The sequence below is a fragment of the Taudactylus pleione genome, unplaced genomic scaffold (assembly GCF_031769625.1).
Source record: "Taudactylus pleione unplaced genomic scaffold, aTauple2 ptg000547l, whole genome shotgun sequence".
In the NCBI taxonomy this organism is placed as follows: Eukaryota; Metazoa; Chordata; class Amphibia; order Anura; family Myobatrachidae; genus Taudactylus; species Taudactylus pleione.
In genome coordinates, this window is record NW_028284949.1 from 2,820,985 (window position 1) to 2,840,703 (window position 19,719).

Here is a 19,719-nt window from a genome sequence, read left to right on the forward strand (position 1 = left end):
TTAAAACTTATACTTTATGGCTGACTCTGTGACCAGCGAGGCAGCTGGGTGTCATCATGCTGATGATGGGCCTATTTTTATATGGGGGCCTGGAGCTGTAGCTCCATCTGCCCCATTGTTAATCTGGCCCTGGAGCTAATTGGATACTACTGTTACTGTTCATATAATAATCATTGTATATGAATTATCTTACTGCAACATATTATGGTGTTTGAATTGCTTCACACGGCATAATTTAGTGAGGAATGTTTCTTTCTACAGCAAGTTTTCTTTTCTGTGTTCTTTCAGCAGTTTTATTATATCTTGACCCCATGCAGTTACATTTGTTTAATTAGTGCTGTTTATATACCAGTAACATAATTTACCTTGGATAGAATAGTAAATATATTTGTATAGTAATGAATTTGCGCTAATAATAATATTTTCACCATTGCCTAACTAAGATACACACACATATATATATTTTGTGACAGGGTCAGCATAAAGCCACATGAAGTGAATGTGGAATATCCAGATATCTCAGGTCTGGCAGAGCAAAGGTGGTAGGACTGTAGGGTCCAGTTCAGGTGTTGCCTCAATCAGAGTCTGGAAAGGCAGCTGATTACAGACACCTGTGTGAGGCTGGGAAAATAGCTGCAGAGACACTGGGAAACTGATCCTGACGGTGAAGTAGTCACCCAGGTTATAGGCCCGGGGGTGACTAGTGTTAAGGATCTTGGACCTGTGGGTCCAGTAAAAGAACTATTTTGCGGTTTGGAAGATTCTGTGTACCAGCTTGTAACATCTTGCCTGTGAAACTGCACTGTCCTGCATACCTGCCTGTGGTGAGGAAATAAAGCTTCTGTTGGATTTTACCCAATCTATGCTATGTGACTCTTGTCACATATATATATGACGAAGTCCTGAGTGACGAAACACGTAGGGACGTGGCCTAGCGTTGTTCTGTGATACGAGTTCTCCAACGAGTGAACCTGTTGTTCCCAGAGACGGAGGATTACTTTCTTCTTCATGTGCTGTAAACTTGCGGTGGCTTGGCCGCTCTGTCTGGTACGTCATTTAAGATATATGTTTTGTCTCATATGTATAAATAAAAGTTGGAAGATAATGCACTATTGGCGCCTCTTCTATCTTTCTCCTAGAATTTGATTACCTGTGTGATGGATACAGTGACCTTTTGGAAGGGAGATACGCCGGCCCAATATATGAGGCATTTGCATACAGATCCCTGTTTTAAGGATTCACTTATTGGGACTACTATTCCATTTCTTTAGATTTGCGCTCTGACTGTTTGTTTATATATATATATATATATATATATATATACACACACACCTCTGCATTATCCCACTATCTATTCAAATTAACACCCAATTTGTGACAGAATAGTTCCCTGTGCATCACGCATGGTGGAATCATTTATATTAGAGAGGATTATAATTAATATCAATATATTTAGATATCTGAAGATCCTCACATACATTTTTTTTTTTCCGCCTTTATTTTCCCTCTTTTAACGGATATTATTACTAACACATTTGAAAACAATATAAAAAAAGTTATATTTTATTTATGTCTCATAATTTGGCCCGGAACCCTATAGGGCTGCGAGCACTTTTATGCAAATTCGGGCTGCCGTCAAGTGCGCCCACTGCCACGATGACTCGCACCCGCCAGTACATCACAAGTAATTGGAATGACCCCCAAAGAGTCTTTTTCTTCTGATTGTGATGATCCGTGAGAGATCACAGCTGCGATAGAATTTGCGTCCACAGTTGAATCGGGCGCATAAGGTGTAAGTCTTTGCACAGAAATTCAAGGCGTATAAGTTCCATTTGGCCATTTGTTTCAATCAATGTAATTTATTTCCTTTCCATTTATTTATCTGTATACAGTGTAATAGAACACTAACATGGAAAGCATAGAAGAGTGATTGGGAACTTTCTGTGAGTGTCCTCATTCAAATTTAAACCGTAGATGACCCAACACAAACATACGTGGTGCTAGCAAACAGCCAACTTGACAGCCATACAATACAGAGAGCATCTTTGTGCCTGCCATACAGCACAAACAGCTTTCCAGTCAAGGGTGTAGCTATAGTAGCTGCAGAGAGTGCAGCTGCTACAGGGCCCAGGCTGCCTCTGGGGACTGACCCTCTCCCTGCACTGAGTTATACTGCCATCTCCTGAGCCCCAGCTTTTCTATTCTCCAGTGCTGCTGCAGGGCATTTGGGCCTAGAGCTGATCCAAGCTATAACCATCTCCAGCTGCTGCCTGCATGCACTGGGATGTCACAATGCAGGTCACAGCCCTACCATATATAAAGGATGCCCAGCTACTGGCAGCCATTTTGTGGTGACATTGCGTCCTACATTGATACTCTCTGAGTAGTTCCTGCTTTATTTAGGCGATTTTGGATTATATATTGCAATTAGGTCCTGAACAGCAACATCTTCAGAAACAAAACCTGAATAACATCTTCAGGTAAGGACTTTATAACAAATGTTGGCCTGTCTCATTAAGCAGGCCATACACGGTGCGATAAACAGACGTACAATATGTCTTATAAGGTTTCACTTGAAATTTTACATACGATGTGTTCAAAAGGTGTACGATTATTCATATGATCATACGATCCGATTCTTCATTTCACGATTACAAATCGTAAACAAGCGATCGGTTGTGCACATAAACCATTACAGATCGTATTACCTGCCAAAAGTGATACGATGTGTGTCACATCGTGGTAAGATAGGACGCCCTCGTACGGTTTTCCGGTACGAGAGGCAGTCCATTTATACGACTGCGGGGACACGCATTGCCATCATATGTACACCAAAACAACATATGATGTTACTATCGATCAAAATCATACACATCGTATAAAAAATCTTACTGTGTATGACTGCCCTTACCCCTTAAGACACCTCCCTCCATTGTAGCTGCAGTTTTTAATTTAGAAACAATGGATAAAGCAAATTATTCATCTGATATGACGCTGCATGACTTAAGATGGGTACACACTTGTCCAATCCTCTGAGGATCCAACTCCAGACCAGACTATTGACCGAATCCTACTGGAGACCTGGACGCAGATGTAACACCCAATATATGCCTACACAGCTGTCCAATATTGTAGCAGATCTCAGACAGTAGATGCAGAGAATGGGGCTGATATGGGGCCCAAGCTGCCTCTGAGTGTTGCTGCAGGGCATCTGCTGTCACTGGCCCAGCTGTCTCTACCTCCATCTCTCCTCACTAACTGATTTATTAGTGATTATATACAGTTATATCTTAAACATTTAGTATTAGGGAGACTATATATATATATTTTTAATATGTTTTTATTTTTATAATGCTTACTATATGCAAGCACCATTCATTTAATCCTGCATGTCATCTAAGTAGGCAGATCATTTACCCTCCCCATTCATTAAAATCCACCACCCACAGTGGCTTCCCATTGGAAGAGCTCCCTGCTAATAACAGCCAATCCAAGGGGGAGTTTTTTTCTCCCCCTGGGACTGCCAGTCCATTCTGCAATTAGCAGAGAGAGAGCTTCCAATGGGAAGCCACTCCACTGCTATAATGGCAGCCCTATGTGGCTTCTAGGGGCTGCAGCTGGTGCAGTCCCTAGAAGCTGGGGCTGCAGGCACAGAAATCGTCTGCATGGATCGGCAGAGAGGCCAGATACATTGGAGGTAGCAGGTAGGAGCTGCAGCTGATATATACATACACACACCGAGAGGGGGGGAGCTGGTACTAATTACCCAGGCTTGTCCCCCTTTGCAGCTCATGGCGCCCTTGTGCGCCATATATAGTATGGTTAGCTCTCGGCTGCTGAGATGGATATTGGTCCCCTTTCCAGCGCTGCTGATGGGGACAAATGTCCCTATTTGGAGCTAGAGGTGCCACACATAGTATTTTAAAAATGTTTAGGGAGAGTCATGGCCACACCTCCCCTGATTTGGCCACACCCTCTACAGTACCAGGGCCTGATACAGGTCTTCGATGACCCTGTATGTGTATATACAGGAACCCCCCTCTTGCAAATCCTTAAATTGCCCCTGAAGGGCCCCGTTTCTCTTCATCTTCCCAGAACCAGAAGGGAAAGGGGATTCTTAAGGTACCCCTTCGCCAAAGCTAGGGGGGGACTCCTTTACATCCCAGACCCAAAGGGCCCCTTCGGCTTCGGCCTCCTTAAGGCTTCCTTCAAAGGCTCAGGATTGGCCGAAGCTTCCCCTGTGGAACAGATTCTTTAACTCTAAGATGACTTGGAGAGAGGGCAGCCCATAGGGGTCAACCCAAAACCCCAACAAAAGATCAAAAAAGGTGACACACACAAAATTGAGGTTAGTGCAAAAAATGTGCTGTAAATAAATAGTGCCATAAAAGCCCCAGCATTTCCCACCGGAATCTAACAATGAAATTTAAATGATAAACAAAAAAGGTAAAAATGGAATGTGTATGAGATTTAATGGGATATAACATACACAGGAGGTTGTTATGTAATTCAAAGTGAAGGAATGGGGTAACATATGTAGAATACGGGTTGGGTATGAAATGCTTGGGTATTTGTTGCAAGTATTTTAAACTAAGTCCCAAAATGCTTCAGTGTTTTGACTCAGGAATGTATAACACGGAAACTTTAGACCTTTAGACGATGGAGACAGCACAGGTGAACTTGCTTAAATCCACTTTACACAAATCCTCTTTACCTCGCACAGAGGGCCTGATTCAGAGCTGCTCGCTAGATGCGATCGCTCGCACAATATGTATGCAAATTGCATAGGCACGCCCAGTATTTCTTTGAGAGCGATCACATAGTGTATGCAGACACCCACAAGCCCACTTGTGCACATCATGTCCAGGAAGTGTATACAACCATTGGTACATCAGATGCTATCGCAGCGCTTGAGGTTGACCATACCCTGCCGCAAGCACTGTGAGCACTTCAGTGTAAAAACAAGCCAGTACGTGTACTATGATGCTGTCTTATAATTATGTACACCTCTAAACCGCTGTTGAGATGCTCAGGCACGCCTGCGTTTGCACCTCCACTCCCCGTTTTTAATGGCCAGCCCGTTACCACCTAGAAACGGCTTCCCCTGTCACTCACTCTGCTGGGCTGTCTACGCGCAGCGAGCAAATGCATTGTGAACTTTCGCTTAGGTATGCGCACAATGCATACACACTGCATACCATCGGCAGCAGCGAGAGTTTGCATCTTAGCGAGCGGGTCTGAATGAGCTGAGCGCCCTGCACTTTACCTCGCAGAGTGCTCTGCACTTTACCTTGAACTGAGCGCCCTGCACTTTACCTGGCAGAGTGCTCTGCACTTTACCTTGCAGAGTGCTCTGCACTTTACCTTGAACTGAGCGCCCTGCACTTTACCTCACAGAGTGCCCTGCACATTACCTTGCGCAGAGTGCCTTACTTCGCAGTGTACCCTGCACTTTACCTCGCCTAGTGCTCCCTGCACCCAGCAGACTCCACATAGTGTACACTTTATCTGTTCCTCTACCGTTTTCCTTACAAGCTAGATATATTGATATTATCATGTACCAAACAGGGAAATTAAATTGTTTTATCGCACCCCATCTCCTGTCTAAAGTGACGGGAGATCAGGGTGCGATATACACTTGTTTTTGGGTGTCCATGCATTACCAAACACACAGGGTTTAGCTAGGCAAAGAAGCTAAACTGCAGTTTGGACGCCCAAAACCAGGACATAATGCACATTTTTGCTCAATAACTCAGGAGGGTGAAATTTCATTATATGTCCATCAATTTCACCAACACTCTCTTTAACGTCCAGAGAACCTACTCTGTGTAGATATATAATTATTTACTTATATCTCTAGTTTGTAATCTGCTATATTATATAAAAAAGTTGGAAATTATAAAGTAAAAACTGTAAACACTTTTCTCATTTAAATATCTTAGAAACAGCAGTTAATACATACCAGGAGGAATTTATGAACATAAAGCTAGCTATATAGGCAGAAGGAATAGTGCCAGAGCCAAGAAACTATAAAGCCAACAGGGATAGTTCTGGAGCCAGGAAACTATAGAGACATCTATACAGGCAGCAGGGATAGTGCAGGAGTCAGGGAGCTATAGAGACATCTATACAGGCAGCGGGGATAGTGCAGGAGCCAGGGAGCTATAGAGACATCTATACAGGCAGCAGGGATAGTGCAGGAGTCAGGGAGCTATAGAGACATTTATACAGGCAGCGGGGATAGTGCAGGAGCCAGGGAGCTATAGAGACATCTATACAGGCAGCAGGTATAGTGCAGGAGCCAGGGAGCTATAGAGACATCTATACAGGCAGCGGGGATAGTGCAGGAGCCAGGGAGCTATAGAGACATCTATACAGGCAGCGGGGATAGTGCAGGAGCCAGGGAACTACAGAGACATTTATACAGGCAGCGGGGATAGTGCAGGAGCCAGGGAGCTATAGAGACATCTATACAGGCAGCGGGGATAGTGCAGGAGCCAGGGAACTATAGAGACATCTATACAGGCAGCAGGGATAGTGCAGGAGCCATGGAGCTATAGAGAAATCTATACAGGCAGCGGGGATAGTCTAGGAGCCAGGGAGCTATAACTCCAACTGTACCACAAGGAGGGATAGCACCAGAGCAAGGATATTTATTGTATATGCTGTTGAGTTTTTTTATTTATATATACGAGGGAGATTCAATAAATAAGTTAACACGGCCTCTCATTGCGTAAATTTATTAAACTCGTACATATACGTATAATCCATAGTATGGCCTTGGTACAAATTATTTTTCCACATACTTGTCTAAGCTATTTGTTCCAACAGTACATCCCGGCATAGAAGAAATCAGTGTCATGTGATTAGTGAACTTCTGCGAGTTGCTTCTGTACTCAGCGTGAACACTTTTTCCTGTACCCCAGATGCCACGTAGAACACTTGTTAAATTGTAAAAAAAAACGTGTTCAAAATAGGTCCTGCCTGATCGCACGCAGCCCCTGCTATGCCTCTGCCTGATTGATAGGCAGAGGGATTTTCTGGGCATGAACAGCTGGCGTTCCCTGGAAACTAGGGCGTGTCGTCCCAGTTTTCCATGAGTGGTAAGGCCAGGATCTGCCTGGCCTCGCAAGCCGGCCAGCCTGCGTGAGCTGAGGCTTACTCAGCTGGCCGGCGCCATCCACCATCACAACCGATGATCACAATAATTATCCCAGCCTGCGGCCTCGGTTGCGTCAGATACTTCTTGCTGCATTTGCATGTTTGCAAGGAAGGAATTGCAAAGCTGCTTGTGTGAGGCTTTGCAATTCCGTCCTGTGTTGAATCAGTCCCTTAGATACTAGGGAACGGCTGTAGTTGTTACTTAAACACAGGTTGCAATTGTTATTATTTTTTTAAACATACCAAGGATGTAACTAAAAATGACTGAACTCCATTCCAAATATGATTGTCCCCCCACACAGAACTGTAAACAGGCGTGGTATATTTTGTCAACATGATTAGAATGTCAACAAAACTTCCCTGGTGGTCTAGTGGTAATGGAATTGGTACAGCAATGTCTTCCAAATTAGTTATTAATGTCAGGCTGACTCCTGGCGGATCCTGCAGTGCTTCTGGCAGTAAGTATGACTAATCCTAACCACCCCTCAGCAGCCTAACCCTCTGCTGCCACAGCTTAACCCTAACCCTCCTCTTAGTCCCTAATCCTAGTACGTAACCATAACCCTCCCTAGTGCCTAACCCTCCGCTGCTGTATCCTAACCCTAACCTCTTGCAGCCTACCCCTTAGCTGCCATGGCCTAACCCTCTCCCTAGTGCCTAACCCGAACCTCCCCTCTTGAAGCTTAACCCTCCCCCAGTGCCTAACCCATACCCCTCCACCTAGTACCTAGCCCTCCCCTCCCTAGTGCCTAACCTAAACCAAGCTTTCGTGTAGTCTAACCCTTTCCCTAGTGGCTTACGCTCCACTGTCATAGCCTAACCCTAACCTCCTGCAGACTAACCCTCCCCCCGAGTGCCTAACCTGATCCTTCAGCTTCCATAATCTAACCCTAACCTCCTGCAGCCTAACCCTCCCCCTAGTGCCTAATACTATCATACATTAACCTTCCCTCCCACAGCCTAATGCTCAGCTGCTGTAGCCTAACCCTCCCCCTTGTGTATAACCTCCTATCCAGCAGCCTAACCCTCCCCCTTGTGCATAACCTCCTATCCAGCAGCCTAACCCTCCCCCTAGTGCATAACCTCCTATCGAGCAGGCTAACCTTCCCCCTTGTGCATAACCTCCTCTCCAGCAGCCTAACCCTCCCCCTAGTGCATAACCTCCTATCCAGCAGGCTAACCTTCCCCCTTGTGCATAACCTCCTCTCCAGCAGCCTAACCCTCCCCCTAGTGCATAACCTCCTATCCAGCAGGCTAACCTTCCCCCTTGTGCATAACCTCCTCTCCAGCAGCCTAACCCTCCCCCTAGTGCATAACCTCCTATCCAGCAGGCTAACCTTCCCACTTGTGCATAACCTCCTCTCCAGCAGCCTAACCCTCCCCCTAGTGCATAACCTCCTCTCCAGCAGCCTAACCCTCCCCCTAGTGCATAACCTCCTATCCAGCAGGCTAACCCTCCCCCTTGTGCATAACCTCCTCTCCAGCAGCCTAACCCTCCCCCTTGTGCATAACCTCCTATCCAGCAGCCTAACCCTCCCCCTTGTGCATAACCTCCTATCCAGCAGCCTAACCCTCCCCCTAGTGCATAACCTCCTATCCAGCAGGCTAACCTTCCCCCTTGTGCATAACCTCCTCTCCAGCAGCCTAACCCTCCCCCTAGTGCATAACCTCCTATCCAGCAGGCTAACCCTCCCCCTTGTGCATAACCTCCTATCCAGCAGCCTAACCCTCCCCCTAGTGCATAACCTCCTATCCAGCAGGCTAACCTTCCCCCTTGTGCATAACCTCCTCTCCAGCAGCCTAACCCTCCCCCTAGTGCATAACCTCCTATCCAGCAGGCTAACCTTCCCCCTTGTGCATAACCTCCTCTCCAGCAGCCTAACCTTCCCCCTAGTACATAACCTCTTCTCCAGCAGTCTAACCCTCTCCCTAGTGCCTAAGCTTAACCCCGCTCTCCTGCAGCCTAACCCTCTCCCCCTGGTGCCTAACCCTCTGCTGCCGGACCATGCAGAATATCGACAGTTCACATATCAACACTGTGAACATGTTGACAACCTGCACATGCTATCATGCTCAATGTCAACATTATGACTACATCCACTGTAAACACGTCCCTTCCGTCATTGGGAAGTCGGATAATTCCCGCTACAAACTAGCTGCCATGAAACCCATCATTAACCACCTTGGGGTACAGAAATGCCATTGACAGACAGTTTCCCTTCAAGCACATTAGAAACTTATGGAGCTTTGTTTGTATAAAGCACCAGGTTTTAATTTTTTTATTAAAATCAACAGAACGTCAGCACAGGTCATTAAAGCAGGGGTGGGCAATAGACGGACCCTCCAGCTGTTGTTGATCTACACATCCCAGCATGCCTAGTTTTGCTTTTTGGCCATGCTAAAACTTTTGTGAGGCATGCTGGGATGTGTAGTTCTACAACAGTTGGAGTGCCACTTATTGCCCATCCCTACATTAGAGAGAAGAGAGTTAGCTTTCAAAATAACTCAACTAGAACTATAATATTTGTAGATCAGGCCATCCGGGAAGGGCAATGTACAAACCTATTACCAACACACAGAGGACAAGCCTCACAATGGCGCTTAGTGTGACTCTAAATTATTATACCTCTCCACAATCAATCAGGTGAAAATGAAATTTCCTACAAAACAATTCTGTGATATTAAATATGGTTGCAGCTACTACCAAACAGGGTGCTGAGCCCCATCAACAAGAAAAATAAAAAAATAAAATAAAAAAGGAAAAAAAGGAGAGCGCTAACCAATTCAAATAAACACAATTTAATTATGACATTAATATCAAACAATTAAAATTCTATATAAAATATAGTGATTTAAAAATTATAATTGAATATTCAGCTGATCGCAATACCCATAAAAACATAGATAACAAGCAATAAAAAAAAAATCATGTGATCCTAATCATGTAAACAATTTTACATATGCATTAAACACTAAACCATTGAAAGAGGTTCTCCCAACCAATTAGAATCGATTAAATTATATTTATTTATTAACAGTTTCTTATAAAGCGCAGCATATTCCGTTGCGCTTTACAATTGTAAACATTAATAGAACAAAACTGGGTAATAACAGACAGATATATATAGGTAGGAAGGCCCTGCTCGCAAGCTTACAATCTATAGGGAAATAGGCATTGATACACAAGGATAGGTGCTATATATTGCATTTGGTCCAGCCAGAATGCACAGTTTCTTGGTTGGCTGCATGATCCAGTCACACAGGAATGTCGACCAAATGTCATGAGGATGTGAGTGAAAGACAATGTGTGAGATTGTGTGTGGACTGTAAAAAGGGGATGTAATTAGATATGGAAGCTATGAAGGTTATGTGGGAGGTTCTGGAATTTGATAAGCTTGCCTGAAGAGGTGAGTTTTCAGGGATCGCTTGAAGGATTGGAGACTAGATGAAAGTCTTATTGTGCGAGGTAGTTCATTCCATAGAGTGGGTGCAGCGCGAAGAAAGTCCTGTAACCGTGAATGGGAGCAAGTAATGCATGGGGATGAGAGACGCAATACTGCTGTGTATTAATCAATTATAAAATGGTACAGTATAAACCGCCTCAAAATCCTAGTATTATAACAGCATCTCTTAACGTAGTAGAGTAATTAAAGGCACACAATATTTTAATCTCAGTAATTGAGGGTTATTTATCCCCAAATGTATGAACGCATGCAGTTTTAGAGTACATACACACATAACATTTTTTGAACGATTTGTCCTTAACGACGTCGTTATCGTTCATTCTAAAAATCGTTCAGTTTCCGAGTTATAATGATGAACGATAATCGTTCAAGCGCACTCTCGTTTGTAGTTATCGTTCATCGTCCATTTCACACTGTCCAACATAACGATTTTCATTAAGGGAAGGAACATTTATCGTTCATCGTTGTAAAAATCGTTCATTACACTTCAAAAATCGTTCACTTTTTCAAAGGGAGAATCTGACAGATAATCGTTGGTTACAAAATCGTTACGTGTGTATGCACCACTCTTCTCTGACAATGCAGCATTTATTTAGTAGCTGAATGAATAGATGGAAACTAAAATGACCATATTGTTTCATTTTAGTAGCTAAAAGAAAAGCTTACAAAAATGTCAATCCTGAGGCTGGTTGATAAAAAGCAGTCTGTTTAAATACACTGGTTGTGATAAATAGATCTTGAACCAGGTTGTATTACCCCGTTAACCATTTGGAGCACTCAGGCACAAACACGCATCACTATCAGCCTGTATTGACAGGCTACTAACAGACAGTCATGTAAATCCTCCCTCTCCGGCTCTATCTCACTGCCTATGGGAGAAACAGTTGTGCAAAATTGAGACTGGGCAGCACAAGTGAGATTCTACTTACTGCTACCATATACGGGACCTTGAATAGTATCAGGCTGAGAAAAGCGTCAAGCTCCAACCCCCCCTTCTTTTCCAAGTCGATACCTGCAAAAGGTTCTCCTGCAGGCCGGACATTAAGCCGCTGGGATTTAACTAACACGCTAGCCGGCACGGTGTACACCGCAACACAGCAGTCGGAAACACGGAGGGAGCACCAGGAAACTTTTTGTTTCCATCTATTCATTCAGCTACTAAATAACTGCTGTATTGTCAGAGAAGAGTAAAACTGCATGCGTTCATACATTTGGGGATAAATAACCCTCAATTACTGAGATTAAAATATTGTGTGCCTTTAATTACTCTACTACGTTAAGAGATGCTGTTGTAATACTAGGATTTTGAGGCGGTTTATACTGTACCATTTTATAATTGCTTAATACACAGTAGTATTTAAATATAATCTAATCGATTCTAATTAGTTGGGAGAACCACTTCCAATGGTTTAGTGTTTAATACATATGTAAAACTGTTTACATGATTAGGATCACGATTCTTTTTATTGCTTTACATTGTGTTCAGTTTAATGTGTATGTTATCTATGTTTTTATGGGTATTGCGATCAGCTGATTTTTAAATCACTATATTTATATAGAATTTTAATTGTTTGATATTAATGTCATAATTAAATTGTGTTTATTTCCATTGGTTAGAGCTCTCCTTTTTCCTATTGTTTTTTTAAACCTATTACCAGCCTTTCACCTGCATGAATCTGGATTAACTTTCTGATGTTTAATAAAATTGGATTTCTCTGTAAAACATTTCCCACAGTCGGAGCATGGAAATGGCTTCTTCCCTCTGTGAGTTCTCTGATGTTCAGTGAGAATTTCCTTCTGCGTAAAACATTTTCCGCACGTTGGAGACAGGTTCGTTTGGTCATCGGTGTGAGTTCTCTGATGTTTAATAAGACCCGATTTCTGCGCAAAACATTTCCTGCACTCAGAGCAGGAAAATGGCTGCTCGCTGGTGTGAGTTCTCTGATGGTTAATAAGATTGGACTTGTGCGTAAAACATTTTCCACACTTGGAGCACTTAAACGGCTTCTCGCCGGTGTGAATGACCTGATGCGCTACAAGATTTGACTTAATTGTAAAACATTTCCCACACATAGAACAGGGATACGGCTTCTCGCCTGTGTGAGTTCTCTGATGTCGACTGAGTTTTGCTTTCTGCGGGAAACATTTCCCGCAATCTGGGCATGAAAATGGCTTCTCTCCGGTATGAATTCTCTGGTGTTTAAGAAGATTTGACTTCTGTGTGAAACATTTCCCGCACTCAGAACACGGAAATGGCTTCTCACCTGTGTGAATTCTCTGATGTTTAATAAGAAATTCCTTGCGTGTAAAACATTTCCCACATTCAGAACATGAAAATGGGTGTTCGCCAGTGTGAATCCTCTGATGATTAATAAGATTTGATTTGTGAGTAAAACATTTCCCACATTTTGAACACGAGAACGGTTGTTCGCCGGTGTGAATTCTCTGATGTTTAATAAGACCTGATTTCTGTGTAAAACATTTGCCGCACTCAGAACAGGAAAATGGCTGCTCGCCAGTGTGAATTCTCTGATGATTAATAAGATTGGATTTATGGGTAAAGCATTTTCCGCACTTAGAGCAAGGAAACGGCTTCTCGCCTGTGTGAATTATCTGATGCGCAACAAGATTTGATTTAATGGTAAAGCATTTTCCACACATAGAACACGGAAATGGCTTCTCGCCGGTGTGAATCCTCTGATGTCGAATAAGTTTTGCTTTCTGCGGGAAACATTTCCCACAATCGGAACATGAAAACGGCTTCTCGCCCGTGTGAATTTTATGGTGTTTAAGAAGATCAGATTTCTGCGTAAAACATTTCCCGCACTCGGAGCACGGAAACGGCCTCTCCCCTGTGTGCATTTTCTGATGTATGACCAGAGTTGATTTCAGTGTAAAACATTTTCCACACTCTGTGCATGAAAATGGCTTCTCCCCTGTGTGAATTCTCTCATGTTTCAGAAAATCGGATTTCTGGCCGAAGCTTTTCCCACATTCAGGGCATGGAAATATTTTGCCACCTCTATAAACTATTTTTCGTATAACAACATCTGAGTTATCATGACTAGAGGGGTCAGGGGATGTATCTGCCATGTGATGTACTGAAGGTAAATTTGGGGTAATAAGGGTTTCGTCTGCAGAATCTTGTTTGAGGTTGTTTTCTACGTCGTCGCAACCGGGAGATGAGACGGGCTGTCCCTCCAAGACGGTCTCGCCGTTGTCTCCATCTGCTGGAATAAAAAGATAATGTATTGGAAAACACCACATCCTGCTAAAGACACTTTAAAGCAAATTATTATTATTATTATTTTGTCCTATAGGATTTATTTAAAGAAAGTTATTTACAAATATATAAAATAACAGCCTTGTGAACTTATATAACACACTTGGCACTCTGAATAGGTTTACTAAGCCATCAATACTTGTTGTAGATCAAGCGACAATAATGTGTCCAGAAGCATATGACAACGTCTCCGACACTTGCAATAGTCTATTCGCTTTGTAAAATGATGCAATGTCAAAGTGCTAAATTTAGGAAAAAAAAAGGACGTACATCTGGGAATCGCTACCCGTGATGGGACGACTAGGTAGCGCCAATCTGTGTATGATCTAATTCTTCCCAAGCTTTTTCTTTTATCTGTTTAGTGGAGTTAGATTTCAAGAAATGAGTGTTAAGGTTAGGCCGGTACACTTGCATGACCGGCAATCTGATGGTCGAGGACGAATACCCTTCGCCCCTGGACCATGCAAGATCGCCGGTACACACTAGGAAGATTTAATGGACGATGGAACGATCACTCTTCTGTCCATCATTAAACTACGCAGCCCCACATGCGATATCGTGTGATTGGCCGTGCAGCATGGCCAATCACACGATATCCGTGCAACCCACAGGAGCGCGCAATTGGGCATACACACTGCATGATATTCCGATTGGTCGTCCCTAGTTGCCTAGAAACGACAACTCGGGCCGATATCGTGCAATTGTGTACCCACCCTTTGTGTTTCTCTACCCCTGAGAGGAGTCCAGGATAACATAGGTCTTTTAGGGGATGTGAAGGAGAATCTAGAGGTTCCTGAACAACCCATAAGAATATAGACACGAAACGTTAAAGCACAATGAATACACGTAAATTAAGACTCTATGGGCCTGATTCAGAGCCGCTCGTAAGCGGCCGCTCGTTCGCTCCGAGCGATGTTCGCACATCTGCGCATGCGTATGGGTTGTAATGCGCATGCGCCAACCAGTCAGTGCGGTCGGAAATCGTGTGCTTGCAAAATAGTGAATGCCTGCTAATTTGAGTGACAGGATGAGGCGTTTGTGGGTGGTAACAGGGGAAGGTGCTTGAAAACGGGGAGTGGAGATCCGAACGCAGGCGTGCCAAACGGTCAAAACGGGTGTTTAATGGGTGTGCATAATTAATACAGCAGCGTCATCGACCACGTCACTTGGTTGTCTTTTAGCCTGAACTGCTCGCTTGATTGCAGTAGGAAAATGCTACCACAAGAATAGCGAGCATTTCATACGCCTTTTGATGTACTCGATTAATCTAATAAATAGCGGAGATAACGTATGATGCGAACGGCCAAGGGGCGTCTTTACAAAATAGGGAGCGCATGTTTCGGACGCTCGCTCAGACATAGAGGTGTCAACAGACCGCAAAGAGTGAGCGCTCAATTTAAATAGCCAGCCCCTTTTTCTGAACGAGCGAGCGCAAATAGCGTCCGGCTCTGAATCAGGCCCTATATACAGTGCTGCAGCAAGTGCAGATGCCAGGCAAGGTTACCTTTAACTACCCTGCATGGCACCCTGCGCTTGCCACAGACCCCATCGCTAGGACTAAAGAAACAGTTTTAAATATCAAACTTAGAATAAGTCTATTCACTGTGGGGTTAGGCAGACTGCCATATATGGGAAGAAGGTGGCTTTTAGCTCTCCATGTGCCTATGTTTTGGGGTGTGGGACAGCGGGCTGTTCCGACTACTTTTGGTCCAATACAATTTATAAAAAAGTTGAGTCTCAAAGATTTCTTTAACCTCAATAGATATGAACCATTGCAACAAGGTCTGACAATTCTTGCATATTAAATCATATTGATACCACCTAGAAGACTGACGGCAGAGGTAACCAAGGCAATATAGAGGGTGCTCTCCATGTGGCCGTTAGTGTGCCAGCGGTTAGGGCAGGGGTGGGCAAAAAGCGTTCTTCTCGCTGCTGTGGGACTACACATCCCAGCATGCTCTACCACAGTTTTCCTATCAGGACGTGCTGAAACTGAGACAGGGCATGCTGGGATGTGTAGGTCAACAAGTGATGGAGGGCCACTTATTGCCCACCCTTGGGTTAGGGGAATCCAAAAATAAGTGCATACTGATGGAAGGGGGAGAAACTGTCCCGGAATACAGAAAGTCACCTCAAAAACGTTCATAGGCCTTAGCGATGGCCATGCAGCAATGCTTTGGCTACAGGGGGACCACCAAAAAATCACTGATGGCCAACTAACCCACCAGGATTTCACGGTAACCCAAAGGGGAAAATCCACCAAAATATGATCATTTGGGAGGACAGTTAAAGACCAAGAGCCATAGGGGTAGCAGAAGTGGGAGTAACTGTGCAGGGAGTGTCCAAGTCACAAAGCCATTGAATAGGAACAATTGGAAAGGATACATTATAATATCTCCAGTGTATAACCAATAAGGCAGCGATAGTAAATATTAGGAGCAACATTAAATCTCACAAAATTGAGAGCAATCGGGGGGGGGGGGGTCACGGGATTAAACCTAGCGCAATATAAATTTTGTGTATGTATATATATATATATATTATTTTTTGTCCCAAGAACATTGCCAGATTCCTTACACTTGCAGGACAAATGGAACTAAGGCTGCTTCCAGTATCCGGGTGACTATAGCTAAGGGGGAGGAGTCAGGTTTAAATTCTATGCTTTATCTTCATTGGGGAACAGCCCGCAGCAGCACAGACGATGGTATCTGTACTACCATAGGGTCGGTCCAAAGTATTCCCGCCTCTAAATATTATTGCACTACCGGATACTTACAATGGGAAGCAGGATACGGTCAATATCCTGGCAAAGGTGATGCTGGTGCTTTGAATACCGGAGCCGGAAACCCGACTACTGTCATCCCCAAGGTAAGTAGCAGGGTTAGGATTAGGCACTAGGGGGAGGATATGTTTAGGCATTGGTGGGGAGGTTAGGACTAGGCACTGGGGACGGGGGGGGGGGAGGGGGGAAAGGTTAGGAGTAGAGAGAGGGTTAGAAAACCTATCGACAGGTGTCGGTATCCTAACCCTGTTGGGATGCCGGCGTAAAGATTTTGACCGCCGGGATCCCAAGAGCCGGCATCCTGTACCCAACCCTGAGAAGCAAACATCTAGTTCCAAATTAAACTGTATAAAGTGAAGCTAAGCGAAACATAGATGAGACAGTACAAGGAGAATATGTAACTGTTCTGTACTTAGTGATTATTACTCACCTGTGCTGATAGCTGTAGGGATTTCCTCCTCCTTACACTGCTGATCACCCATCATATACGTCTCTTCTTCTTCTTCCTCTAATGCCTCTACTTTAACAACTATCAGGTCTTCAATCTAAATATCAGAAACACATACAATGAACTGAGATGAAACAGTAAGAGTGGAGGGGATATGATGTGGTACAGTACAGGTAGTGTGTATGTTTGCTGTATGTAAGGATGATAGGATAGGATGTGGTACAGTACAGGTAGTGTGTATGGATGCTGTATGTAAGGATGGTAGGATATGATGTGGTACAGTACAGGTAGTGTGTATTGATGGGGAGATTGCACAAGCAAATACTAAAAGTGCATCTAAACCAGGGGGGAATATGAAGCAGATACAGATAGACAGTTGTGCACTTGATATGTATACATATTATGTGGTACGGTACAGGTAGTGTGTATGGATGCTGTATGTAAGGATGATAGGATATGATGTGGTACAGTACAGGTAGTGTGTATGGATGCTGTATGTAAGGATGGCAGGATATTATGTGGTACAGTACAGGTAGTGTGTATGGATGCTGTATGTAAGGATGGTAGGATATGATGTGGTACGGTACAGGTAGTCTGTACGGATGCTGTATGTAAGGATGGTAGGCTATTATGTGGTACAGTACAGGTAGTTGTATGGATGCTGTATGTAAGGATGGCAGGATATGATGTGGTACAGTACAGGTAGTGTGTATGGATGCTGTATGTAAGGATGGTAGGATATTATGTGGTACAGTACAGGTAAAGTGTATGGATGCTGTATGTAAGGATGGCAGGATATTATGTGGTACAGTACAGGTAGTGTGTATGGATGCTGTATGTAAGGATGGTAGGATATTATGTGGTACGGTACAGGTAGTGTGTATGGATGCTGTATGTTAGGGTGGAGAGGATAGGATGTGGTACAGTACAGGTAGTGTGTATGGATGCTGTATGTAAGGATGATAGGATATTATGTGGTACAGTACAGGTAGTGTGTATGGATGCTGTATGTAAGGATGATAGGATATTATGTGGTACAGTACAGGTAGTGTGTATGGATGCTGTATGTAAGGATGATAGGATATTATGTGGTACAGTACAGGTAGTGTGTATGGATGCTGTGTGTAAGGATGGTAGGATATGATGTGGTACAGTACAGGTAGTGTGTATGGATGCTGTATGTAAGGATGATAGGATATGATGTGGTACAGTACAGGTAGTGTGTATGGATGCTGTATGTAAGGATGATAGGATATTATGTGGTACAGTACAGGTAGTGTGTATGGATGCTGTATGTAAGGATGGTAGGATATTATGTGGTACGGTACAGGTAGTGTGTATGGATGCTGTATGTAAGGATGGTAGGATATGATGTGGTACAGTACAGGTAAAGTGTATGGATGCTGTGTGTAAGGATGGTAGGATATGATGTGGTACAGTACAGGTAGTGTGTATGGATGCTGTATGTAAGGATGATAGGATATTATGTGGTACAGTACAGGTAGTGTGTATGGATGCTGTATGTAAGGATGATAGGATATTATGTGGTACAGTACAGGTAGTGTGTATGGATGCTGTGTGTAAGGATGATAGGATATTATGTGGTACAGTACAGGTAGTGTGTATGGATGCTGTGTGTAAGGATGATAGGATATTATGTGGTACAGTACAGGTAGTGTGTATGGATGCTGTATGTAAGGATGGTAGGATATGATGTGGTACAGTACAGGTAGTGTGTATGGATGCTGTATGTAAGGATGGTAGGATATGATGTGGTACAGTACAGGTAGTGTGTATTGATGGGGAGATTGCACACGCAAATACTAAAAGTGCATCTAAACCAGGGGGGAATATGAAGCAGATACAGATAGACAGTTGTGCACTTGATATGTATACATATCTACATATGTGCAGAGAAACGCACATATGTAGTAACACCCATCCATTTTACTTCCAATTCTGCATCAGCGCTTAGGTGAAAGCGTAACCAACTTGTTTCCACCTACCTGATACTCCTGCGGGATATCGTTATTTCCTTCTGTATCATCCTGAGGATAAAGAGGGGAACATCTCTCTGGGGTTTCTCCATCTCCGTCTGTAGGAGACACACAGTGACGGATTACATTGTATATATGTGATTAACAGATGATGGGTGTAATTGGGAACTCTATCTGCACTTGGTAAGTGATGAAGTACTATCAGCCATGGCACGGTCTGGTATTGCGTCATTGGTTTTATTTCACAGTATAATATTAATGGTAGGTTATCTACTGTGATTTTATTTATTTCTATTGGCCCATTGGGGGACACTCAGTGTAGACTGTGGCTGCACAGAGTTCAGAAGTTTAAAATTTGCAAGCAAAAAGTTTAAGTTCCCCCCCTCCATCCCCCCCTGGCTGCCTGGGAACCAGCATTTCTTACTGTCCGCCGGAGCTGGGTGCTAATTTCAGGGCTGTCTAGAACACTGCTCTTATTATTTTTCAGCGTCTTTCTTCACTTTCTCCACCATCCCTAAGGTGCAGTTGGGAATGTCTGGGTCGGACTGAGGTGCCACCCACTCTTAAAAGCGGCATCAACTACA

The 19,719-nt window shown here is 43.7% G+C and overlaps 1 protein-coding gene across 1 annotated transcript in view; it reads right to left on the reverse strand.

Moving 5' to 3' along the window:
• Positions 1–19,719, reverse strand: part of LOC148500771 (uncharacterized) — a 97,344-nt gene that overhangs the window by 62,112 nt on the left and 15,513 nt on the right. Inside the window, exons 5-8 of the mRNA XM_088451386.1 lie at positions 19,145–19,233; positions 17,121–17,235; positions 12,312–13,855; positions 964–971 (exon numbers count right to left, since the gene is read on the reverse strand). Coding sequence (XP_088307512.1) covers positions 964–971; positions 12,312–13,855; positions 17,121–17,235; positions 19,145–19,233 — 1,756 coding nt within the window. The remainder of the gene's footprint in view (positions 1–963; positions 972–12,311; positions 13,856–17,120; positions 17,236–19,144; positions 19,234–19,719) is intronic.